The 12,168-nt window shown below is 36.6% G+C and overlaps 1 protein-coding gene across 7 annotated transcripts in view; it reads right to left on the bottom strand.

Moving 5' to 3' along the window:
* Window positions 1–12,168, bottom strand: part of ANKS6 (ankyrin repeat and sterile alpha motif domain containing 6) — a 38,342-nt gene that overhangs the window by 13,625 nt on the left and 12,549 nt on the right. For all 7 annotated transcript variants that reach the window (XR_007908604.1, XR_007908605.1, XM_051812699.1 and 4 more), the window contains exons 6-12: window positions 10,680–10,828; window positions 6,169–6,379; window positions 5,507–5,556; window positions 4,274–4,477; window positions 2,316–2,481; window positions 1,485–1,651; window positions 96–285 (exon numbers count right to left, since the gene is read on the bottom strand). Coding sequence is in view for 5 of the 7 variants with exons in the window: in XM_051812699.1 (XP_051668659.1) it covers window positions 96–285; window positions 1,485–1,651; window positions 2,316–2,481; window positions 4,274–4,477; window positions 5,507–5,556; window positions 6,169–6,379; window positions 10,680–10,828 (1,137 nt within the window). In the remaining 2 variants the exon portion in view is untranslated. The remainder of the gene's footprint in view (window positions 1–95; window positions 286–1,484; window positions 1,652–2,315; window positions 2,482–4,273; window positions 4,478–5,506; window positions 5,557–6,168; window positions 6,380–10,679; window positions 10,829–12,168) is intronic.

Here is a 12,168-nt window from a genome sequence, read left to right as displayed (position 1 = left end):
CATGCAGATACACACTAATTCAGTACAGTTACAGCTTTAAACACAGTCGGTGCTCTTGACTAATGAATCTCCTATAACTACAGTGACCTACTCACCATCTTCTGTAATAGTACCACTGCTGGAACCGTTGCTTTTGGCCTGTCTGTGAGAAGAAGAGAGAGAAGACTCTGCGTTTTGGACCTTAGGAGATGGGGAAGGTGATGGGGAAGGTGTGAGAGTTGGTGATGTGCTTTTAGACGTAGATGAAGTCCCAGATGGAGGTCTTTTGTTCATCTCCAGTTTTTGCTGTAGTTAATGATACAATAATTTCAGTAAAAAAAAAAACCAAGAATGTTTACCTATATATGATGCTTCATTATTACTTAAGTTGCATATAATTTCTGCAGAGCATGTAGTCATAACTAGAAGTTTCTGCTTGATCCATATTGAAATAATTGGAGCAATACTGATTTATCCCAGGTGAAAGTCTGTCTCCTCAAATTCATCAAGAAAAATACATTTAATAAGGCTGTAATTTTATAATAAGAAAATTATTTCTTGTAAAGCAATACCTCACACAAGCACTACAATTATTCTTTTCCTAAAAGGACTGTCCTGTTTGAGTCCATCCGGCAACTATGTGGCTTGCTCACCTCCCCCCCCTCCAGTGGAATGGAGAGGAGAATCAAAAGTAAAAATTGTAGGTTGAGATAAGAACAGTTTAATAATAGAAACAAAGTAAATTACTTTGACTCTGATAACAGGCATATCAGATGCTCATTTAAAGTAGCATTTCATGCTGGATTAACTAGAAATATGTGGTAAGCATAAACTAAGTTTTGGGTGCATTTAACAACTTGCTGCACTGGAATGAAAGTTTCCAGTCAACTCTTAAACTCATTATTACCTAACATAAGTCAAATGATTCAAAATTATTAAGTATTTTGTACATGTTTAACACATTTGGAGGCATGGAAAACAGGAAAATACATGAGTTAAAATGAGGAATAAGAATATATATGTACGTATATTGGTCTTTTCCAAAACAAGTCCCTGTACCTCATCTCCTAAATTCCTCAATCTGTATATCACTTCATGTTCTGCATTCACGTTGAGCCTTTGAAGGGAAACTGGCTATATCACTTCAGAGTAAAGTCCAGGAATAACTAACACAAAACACTGGATCTGGGCCATAGAAAGAAATAATGAGAAACCAAACTAAGTGCACCAGGTGCAGATCTACCCTAAGATCAAGTATTACACTTACTGTTTTTTAAAACGGAATTAAATTAATAATAAAGCAAAATCACATTTTATTATTAGGTTTGATCTTCTGTAGGCTTGTAATTAAAAGTAAGGTTTGTGGAGCCAAAAAGTTTCCACTACTGTAACAGGTGTTCATTCACTTTAGGCTGTGCAATGTCATGTATCAGCCATCCATGACTGAGACACGACCTATTATAATTAGCCAATTTGGAAGTACAAAAATTTACATTTCTCCATACCTTTACATGTCCATTGCCAACAACCTGAGCACACTGCAAATCAGACAGAGTGGATGAAGTAGTTGACTGGACTGGACTGTGCTGTTGGCTGGGTTTCTGTTCAGGAAAGCCTGCTGCTTTTCTTCTTTGGGCCGCAATCTGAGACAAAACATTATCTGCACTGCCACCTAAAACAAAAAATATAATAAAACCAGTCAAGGAAATCAGAATTTTGAAATACTTGTTAACTTTCAATTCTCCCATCTCTACCACAACTCACTTTTGTTTAAAAACTGACTGGATGAAGCAAGAGAGAATTGTAAGGTTCAGATCTATCCAGCCGGTTTCAGAAAAAGGAATAAAAAATCAACTGCAGAAGAGAGAAGCCAGCCCTGTCTATATACACACAGAGTTGACTTTCATACTCTTGGATATGGGTTTTATGAGACACTTCATCATATTGTCTTCAACAGCTGTCAGGTACAGTGCTTGCAGCTTTGTTTTTGATTGAAAACTGATTTTTAATTAAACAACAAGTAAGCAACATGGGTAAGAATCAGTGCTATGAAATGCATGTTGCAATGAACCAGCATCCACCTGATCCACCATGGGTGGACCCAATAAAATCTGCATGTTTTTCTGAGACAGAGGCTGGCCAGTGAGACTTCTGTAACAGATGTGAGGTTTTTCTTCCCTTATGTTCAAAGTCCAATCCTGGTTCAACAAAATTTATAGAAGTTTTGCTCTACAGCAGTAGGAGCTCTCAGAAAAGGTTTGTCTTCTACCATCATCACAAACACTAATTTTTTTAGCTGAACCAGATACAAATTACCTTCTTATTAAAAATGGTACCTGATCTGTTATGCAGTTCTCCTCCATGCCTGTTAATTCCTGCAATGTTATTGGATCCACCAGAAGAATGAGGAGAATGACTGAAGTTGTTGGAATTTGAAGGAGATGCTGGTCTTCTTGCAAATGTTGGTAATTTGACTGGTCTAGTACCTTTGCTAACAGATGTCTGGAAAACAAAATGAAGAATAATTTTCTTTCTTGACTGAGCACAATAAAGATCAACTGCTATTTTACTTATTCCACATTCTGAAACTTCCGCTGAAGAACAAAAGGGATATCAGAAATAATCTTATTTTACATATACAAATATACTGAATATATTCTATACTTACATAAATATATATACATTTAATATATATACTCAATGAAAGAAATTATACCATATAAACCCATTAATTCTTCTTAACCTTTGGCCAGCACAAAATGAGCATCCACGATGCCCCTGAGATGGGCTGTACAGAATATTATGAGCAGTGGGGAGGAAAAAAAATGGTCACATGTGAAACTGCTTTCCTGAGAAATCCTAGTTTTGTCTCTTCGATCTTACAAAACAGCTACCATCTATTTCTCATCCATCATATTTCTGTTTCTTACAAACTAAGCTGCAAGAAGTGAGATAAACTTTATCTCCACTAGTTGCATTTTTGTATTTTGTTCAATCTAAATTCACCATTTGACCGACTTTCACTAACTGAGGCACTACTGATCTAGCTATATACTAGCCAAATCCTCAGCCACATCCTCCTTCATTTCTTTTGCTTTTACACCACTGGCCACTGCCAGACATCTGACAAACAGCTTTTGCAGCTTAGCTTTTTCATATTTCTTATCCTGTTGCTCAAATCACTTCTTCCAACTCTGACTTACTATGTTTCTCTCCTCCCTATTCCCTAAGCAAAACACTTCTTGCCTCACAGAAGTACTGATGACTAGTCCTCCCCTGCTTCTCCTGCTCCTCTCTTTATAAAGTGAGCTAATTATCCACTTATGTTACTACAATCATCTTTTTTAGGATGACAGACGTTTACCTTCCTGTTATGTCAATTCCCTTCTAAGAAGCCACCTTATTCCACCTAAATTGCCCCTACTGATATTAAGCTAACTTCCACTTAAAAAAAGGAAAACAGAGAAAAATTCCTCCTAAAATGTCTTCAGTGTCCTGTTTCTAGAACTGACATGAAACAGTTCTGGACTAGTAAAATAAACTCTTCTCTCCACTTGACTATTACAGTCCACATTTAGGGGAGTAAGGATTTCTCTCTTTTCTCCTACTATGAAAGCAAAGGTTGTTGAGGTTGTTTTGTTTCTTGTCTCAAGACAAACCAGCTATTTTTCTTTTGGTTTGCGTTTTCACTAAAAACACTGCAGAATCAGGCAAGGTCCTTCTATAAAAACCAGAAGCAATTCAGACTTTTTTCCTTCACAATTTAAGGCTGTATGCCTTCAAGCCCACTTGATCATTGCTTGCTACAATTTTAACGACTGCTAATCTTTCAGAATGTTGTGTCTGTATATTTGTCTTACTGATATGACTTACCTCCTGCTCAGGTCCTAAAAATTGATCAATTCTTATTCTTTTTTTCTGTCCCTGATCTTCTTCCAAATTAGAGCAGTTTTGACCACACTCCAGTGCCTGTACCTACTTTGGCTACTTAAAGACATGGAACATGGGTGGAACCAGCAGCCAACTTTAGCAGCCTGCAGCAAATTTGTTACGGTTCTATTTTATTCTGAATAACACCAAGAAAAAAAAAAGCCATCTCATTTCATACAAAACTTTTGTTCCATTACGTTCTTTCCTTGGAGATGTGCATTCTTCCTAAACAGCATTGCTTAAAAGGACAAGCCATTACTGAGACAGTGGGTTAAAAGTAATTTCTAACCAGAAACCGTGTGGCTCACCAGTCAGCATGGCCTGGACATAACACAGTATTTTCGTACACATTTAGTTTGCTTACTATATCAGAGTTTCCGCTGCTGTTAAAATCATGCTTGATTGCTCTCTGTGGCCAGGCAGTTCTCATCTGTTCAGCTTTTCCATCTTTGCTGAGTCGTGTTCGGTCAGAATTCCAGAGCTCAAAGCTCGAGGGGGGTAAGAAAGGTGGTATCACTGCCTTCAGCTTATCGCTTGGCAGCCTGGTAAATGGGGCACTACTTCTCAACTGAGAGAGAGAAAAACAAAGAAGGGGGGAGGGGGAAGAGTCACTTCTTAAGAGATTACTAGGAGCTGGTGACGTACTTTCAAAATTTTAAGTTAAGCAAAAAGATGGAGACATGCATTTTTAAACAGAATAAAATGGAAATGAGACACTAGTGGTATTTTTGAAAAAGCACAACATGTAATAACAGAGAATCCAACAAACATCATTGCACCCCGCAATATTATGCTTATTCATTTGATAAAATGAATATAGTTCATTAAGTGGCAGAAACTTCTCTTCCTTCACTGGGCTAAATATTTTTCAAATTGACTTTAACAAGAATGTTAAAAATTAATTTTCAAAGAAATAACAATGTAGTCCTCTCTGTATTTCCAGACAGAACAACTGCAAACAGTGAACAATTGCTTGTTCCTGCTGTACATGTTCTCCAGAAAGAGATTAAAAATGACACAACTGATTTGGCTCCCTGGAGTTCTGTCCATCAGTTACATCTGTTCAGTTACATCAAAAGATACTCCAACTTCTTACAAAAGAACATAAAGAATAACCAGTCAAATTTAATGATATCACTAGGGAGTAAGCTGTAGGGAAATTTAAAGCTACAGCATAACAAAAGAAGAAACAGAATAACACAAATGAACATGCTGAACTAAATATTTTGTGGTTGCCTCTACTAGTAATTTCACACTTCCATTGCACCATGTGCCATCCATGTGTTCCTCACATCACACATCTTGTCAGCAACCAATCATCTGTTCCATCTACTTTACTAATTCACTGTTGATCAAACAAACGTATGGGTAACTCTTGAAAAAAGTCAGCACAGCTTCCATATCATACCACTGGTAGTACCTCCTAGTCTAAGAACTACTGATGTATCAAAGGCTGACAGTCCTTGTCTAATGACTATAAACAAATGATAGATCTCCTTCTGAAGGCATCTTGGACAGGAGGTAAAAACCTGTAAAAATTATGGGAGCCGCACAACCTTCTGAATGAGGCTGACACACCAAGAGCGCTGCAACATACCATGGTTGTCAATAATTCATCATCCTTTCCTCCTTTTGTAGTGTTTGCACCTGAAAAATACATAAATGATGTTTTATTGTTTACATGCTCCTACTTTTGTCCCCAAGGATAGTGTATTGTTCTCAAACAGTCAACAGCTTTACCCTCAGTAAGCACACAGAACAAAGATTTCCAGTGACACTGTCATGCACCCAAATTAAAGTTATGCCAATAGTCTTACTTTGCATCACAAACTGAGGGTGAGGGGGTTTCATGGAGAGCTCTACAATTTCAGTAGATGTGCTTTACAATTTGGGCTTTTCCACTTTCTTCTCAGAATTCTTTCTTTATTTCTTCAAATAAATTGGTTTTCACTATATAAATCAGTTTATCAAAGATACTAACACTTCTCAGTGACCTGTCTCTATTCTCCAAATTAATGGTGCTTGCTAAAGAACAGTAACATGGTTATATCAGCGTTTTCCTGCTTAAATGATGCTGCACTCAGTGTTCAGCATGATCAACAGTCAGGAATGCGAACATCTCTTTCTACATACTACAGATACATTACATGTCTTTTCATTTATACTAAGCTAAATAAGAACTAATTCAATAAATTAGAAATAGTATCATCTTGAGTACCCCAGAAGAGCTCACTTCCCATAAGACAATTCTGCCTTTACCACTAGCTTTGTTATTTGTGATCCGAGCTGTAGCAGCATCAAGGTTTCCAGAGGCACCCGTATCACTCTGTGAAACTGCTTTTATAGTGGAATTTAATGATGGTTCAGGCTCATCCGGAAAAGGCACAAACGGATTGGAAGGAAATCCATGGCGCAATGTCTGAGTCAACTTCAGCTTGCGGAATCGATTGGACATCCTGCTCCACCAAGACTAGATTGATAAGAAGACACAACAATTTAGTTCCAACTAAAAGAAAAAAAAAGGAAAAGAGATGTACAACTAAGTGATCCTTACAGCAGTGATAAAAAAATTCTGTCAAGGAGTTTTTGAGATAAACTAAAAAGCAACATTTAAGTGGTTTGCAATTATCAACAGAATCCTTCATCATCATTTGTATAATCTCTTCCCTTATTTGTCACCTGGCAAATGCATTACAATGTTTTTCCACACTATCCTGAAAGCCAAGGTAGATAGAAACATTAGGGCAATTTAAATAGGGAATATTTACAGCTACATAGCAAATATTTACTCTTTCCATTAGCTTCCAATTTCACCATCGATTCTTATACTCTTTGGCATCAATGAACGGACATGTCTATTTTCTGCTTTTTAGAAGAGTGCACAGAAGCTTATCTGATCTGAATGAAACTTTCCCTTAAGATTTTCAAAATCAGTGGCAAACTGGAAGAGTTCTAATAGTATTCCTGTCAAACTAAAGTCCCATAATCCATACAGTGCTGCTACACAAACAATTTAAACTCTATCAGGCTGGAAACACTATAAACTGAAAAAGAGCAAGGCAAGGAAATATCAGCTGTGAAAACAACACAAACCCTAGGACTACTGTACCTACAACCTCCATCCATACAGGCATCACATATGCAGAAATTGTAACATAAAAGGACTATCTTTGCTCAAAGTAGAATTCATTCAAGTATTCACAGACTTGCACATTTTTACAGGCAGACAATGCAAGATGCTTCAAGTCTTTAGCAGGACATTTCTCTAGACTATGAAAGACATATGCAATCTGCATTAAAAATTATGTGGTTTGTAGATAAATCAGTCAGATTATAAGGATCTTCTGATTATTTCTTAGTAAAGTTTCTTCTTCCCTTTCTGGAACCCTTTTTGTAAAAAAGTTATATAAAAGTGACAATACTTCATCAAGGCAGCTTTATGTGATAGCCAATCTAGATAACAACACTTCCCTACTTTACTCTCTATTCTTAACCACCCCTTCTCACAATATGTATTCTGCTCTCTTCTTTAGTATTTTTCAGCTGCTCACTGATACATGTCTTCTCAATTGTCATATAGTAGAAGTAAGGTAAACTGTAAACTTATCCCCTGCATATGAATCCCTGTAGCAGATCATTAAAAAGATTTTAGATCTGCACAGAGCATTAGTAATGGATAGAGTTCTCAGACCTCTGTGTCTCTTTGGAGTCATAACTGGTAAAGACTTATGTTAAATTCAGCAACAAAGATCTGATGAAAAAAGGCAAGAGAGACAAATAGCTCTGAGAAAGCAATAAAATCTACACAGTTCAGCATTTATTCACCTTCCAAAAGGAATTGAAAGGGCAAAAAAAAAATCCATCTAGGTTTAACCTAGAGTACAACGAATTTACAATCGAGAGTGCTTGCACGACATGGTTTGGTTTCATTCACTGAAGCTGGCTTGCTTGTGTAAGAAAGATCACTTCTGATTGCTCGTCATCTCTGTTACTCCTCCTCACAGTGCTTCTGTTTCTTTAACATGTGCTTGCACCACAAACTAATCCCAAATACAGTAAGTACAGCCACCATGTTACCAGAAAAAAACCCGCTGATCTCTGGCAAGAAAGGAACTATACTGGAGAAGTTCATCTTGTGCTCTGGTGTTCACAGTATGATGGTCTGAGCTCCGGAGTTTTTAGTCCGCTGTTGCAGCAGGTCATGGCCTCTCCATATGCCCCTACCACATCGCACAGGTACAGAGGTTGGAGTAAAGGGCTCTGAATTACATTGAAGCAGTCAAGTAACAAAAATGCATTTGTGGCTAAAAACGTGTCCATCAAGAGGGTGAAATCTAGCAGCAGTGGGAGAAGGGAACAGTATCAAAGAACTGGAAAAATTATGTTGCTCCTTGAGAAATACCTTAGACGTTTGTAACAATACTAGGAATGAAAGCATAAGGCGTAGAACTGGAAATCTCTGCCCTAAAACAACTTTAATCTAAAATAGAAACTGAATGTGGTAATTCATACTGCTCTAATACTGACATTGAGAGTATAACTTGCCAAAAACAAGCAGGAAGAAAAAAGAGGAAATAAAATTTTTGCATATGGAAAAGGCACAACTTTGTTTTCAAGGCTATGAAATGGTGACAAACAAAGCAGTTAGCAGTTCTTGGGTGAAAGAGGTAAATAATGTGATCATGAATATCCACTGCATAGTCAGTAGGTAAAGGAACAAGGGCCTTTATTATGCATAAATAACAAATAAAAGAAACGTATAACAAAATAAAAGTCTACTAGTTAACAACAAAAGTGATCAAAGAGGAGAGACTGAAAAGGGTTTCTTTTTTTAAACTCCAAAACCAGCCTACCTGTGATCAGATATTTTAGTAAGAATATCATTAACAGGAGAGGTAGGAATATATGTCTATTCGCTTAACAGAGCAGGAGTATTTAAATGAGCTTGCACAAATTAAAACCAGACAAGATTGATTAAAATTACCCTAGAGTAACTATAGACAACACGATCTCTGAACAAATATTGCTTATCTTCAATAAAAGAGGATGGAGGAAGTTACAGAAATCAGGCAAAAGGCAAAGGCACAATCACCCAAAGAGGAAAAACTGAAGATTTACTGATCAAAATGCTTAATCTGAAAGGATATAATTGAAAAAACTTCAAACATCATCACAGCTCATATGACATAGCATATGACATGGGTTTGTCGAGAATAAATCCATCAAATTAATATCTCTTTTTGACAGAGTAACCAGTAAGGTGGGCAGAAGGGAGGAAAAGCTGTATTGTAGCTTGACTTTAATAAAATTTTTTTTGCTATTTCATGTGACATTTATTGAATGACTGAAAAAAAATTCACAGGCTGGTCAAAAGAGAGATGAGTGTTACGACACTGCCCTCCACTCAGACAATTTGAAAATACCATTTTTACCCTGTTTCAACATTTGTAGGGAGAGTAGGATATGTAGCATACTCATGGTCAGACAGGCTGGTTAATAAAGCATTAAGCAGTGATGGAAGAAGGGACTATATTGGCTGCCAGGTTATATATATCAGAGAACTACAGAGAATATAATTTCTGCTGAAAAAATGCTTGATTAAGACTTGTAAACACTGTAATATTTTGTAGTTTTGAGACCAAATACTTAAATATTCCCAAATATGAAATTTGTGTCAGTATTCATTTGTATGTCTTTGACAATTTTTTTTATATTTCACTTCATAATCTTTTATGACCTTAATTCAAACCTTTGTGTCATAACACTGCAAGAGCTGGAATCCAATCTATTGTTGATCTGTATTCCAGAAAGCAAAAAGCTATTCTGACAATTTCCCACCTAAGTAACTACATTCTTATATAGACCAGTTTAAATTGATACTGATATTGCATCATACTGAATAACAGCGTAATCATATGAAAATAAGCACTTGTTCATTCATAACTCAAACTGCAAAACATAGTTGAGCTGAAGCAGAACTTTAAACAGGCTTTAAAATTCATGTCAAAAATAGCCTGGAAAGTAACATGTCTGTTTCCAGCACCCTGATAATATTTATACTTAAAAGATGACATCACGGACTCAAGGAAATTCTGAGGTACATGATAATTAAAAACTATTCAAGTAAATGGACAACAGCAACAATAAAAAAATTAACTAACACTTTTCCCTTCTCTTTTGCAAACAGACAACGTAAGTCCCAATACCTTTGTTTAAATGGCACACATTTATTCTAACTCTATGTTGTTTCCTACTGGACCACCATCAATTTGGAGCTAAGGATACAGCATGGCAGAGGACACGTAAGCCTGAATTGCACACTCTTCTACTACTCTTCATATTAAAATCTCTGCTATGATTTTCATAATTTTCAATGCCAACATCCTGCTTCCATTTCTGGGTATAAAGGCTATTCTCTGTACAGATTTAAAATTAAGATCCTAATGGAAACTGAGTTACAAACTTATGAACATGGTACCTTCCACTTAATTATGAGATCTATTTCTAAGCACTGAAATGCTTCAATGCAAACTTCCTTAAGTCTTCCTATTGCATTGCCATCTGAGAAAAAGAATGCTCAACACATGCTACTCTATAAAACCAGGAAGCACTGCCAACAAGAAACTCAGAAACACACACATACTCCCCCAAAAACTCAGTTACGTATTAGATCCAAAATACTTCTTAGCAATTACTTTCTCTGCTTATACATTGCAGGAATATGTAATTTAATTTAATTTGTGTTATTTATCAAGAGTGAACATATTTACCTTTAGACCTCCTTTGTCATCTGGCAACATTGGGACATTTAAGGATTGCCTACTTCTGGAGCTAGGCAAAGATGATCTGTTGTTCAGTTTATTCTTGTCTTTGTCTACTTGCATGCATGCTGATGCCAGTAGTCTTACAAGCTCTGTATCTAAAAGAAAGCAAATTAAGACAATGTTTGGTCTGGTTTACTTTCCTAAATTATGACTCTGACACTTTTCCCTATAAATCCCACATAAGTAGTAATGGATCTACCATTACCCCAAACCTTATTTCTTGACCTACATTTCCCACACCTTCTCCCCACACAGTGGGATGCAGTCTTATCATCACCTCTCTAAAGGTATTTATCAATATAAATAAGCAAGCTATTCAGTCAGAATCAGTCACGTGTGACCAACTGAACTGCCTCCTCTCACACTTTGTACAAGTTAAGAACAACATTGTGATGCTCCCTTTTCTCACCTGACACAGAAGAGAGTAGAGAAAAATGAATATTCTTTCTTCAAGTGCAGGTTGCAGAAAAGAAGCTCGAAATTAAATCCCAAAGAGAAAGAAGATGTTCAGCCTGGACAATGAAGGGACTGAAAAGAAATGGTAAGAAAAAAGGTGGACAAAAAAAGAAATAAAAGTAAGAGGAAGAAAATAGAACAAGCATGACATGAGGACAGGAAAGCAAAAAAAATATTCTGTAAATCTGCATTTTATATGGCACTCAGGTAGGATTTTCAGAGGAACAGACAGAACTGATCAAGAGAGAAAGGTTACAAGACAAACTATTCTGTCACAGAAGTTAGTTCTAAAACAATTCACTGTATTTATTTCCTAAAATTTCATAGTATTAATGATCTATTTTTGACAAGGAAAGGAACCTGCTAGTGACCAAAACCATTATAACGTGTAAACACAGAGAAAAGAAACATTAATTTCATTAGCAGTAGTGGGTTTTGGCTTCAGATAAATCAATTTAGGTACCAAGCAAGGCTAACAATAACAAATTATGTAGGCTAAACAAACTAAAACAAAAACTGTATGTATTTCATTGAAGTCTTCCCAAAGCATGCTGCTTTTTCTAGAGCACTCCCTTTAAAAAAGTGAAAAACAACCTGAACCCTGAAGTGTGATTTATTCTCAGCCTTTACAAAATTAGTGGGAGGTTCAGCCAGGAGTTCCCTATTTTTGTTCTGACTACGGTCTTTTCGTCCTGTCCCTTTGCTGCTCTTTACCAAGGGGAAATTTCTAGCTCCAGTTCCATGGTGCTAATGACACCACAGAACACCTGTGCCCCCAGAAATGCCATTGAACTGGCTCTCGTGAAACAAACACCACATTTTTTTGAGCATCTTCAAAAACGAAGTCAAGAGGAATGCACAAAATCTGTTATCCCATAAATGTATACACTTATCTAATTAACTCAAACCCCACCATTTTCAGGAAATGTTCTTTCTCGGTCCAGTCCAGCCTGGACATCAGAGGATACTTCCTAGCAAC

This window comes from Manacus candei, unplaced genomic scaffold (assembly GCF_025592945.1).
Source record: "Manacus candei isolate 608988 ecotype Guabito, Panama unplaced genomic scaffold, ASM2559294v1 h1tg000088l, whole genome shotgun sequence".
Classification (NCBI taxonomy): domain Eukaryota; kingdom Metazoa; phylum Chordata; class Aves; order Passeriformes; family Pipridae; genus Manacus; species Manacus candei.
The sequence above is the reverse complement of the archived record's forward strand: the minus strand, read 5'-3'. Positions and strand labels throughout refer to the sequence as shown.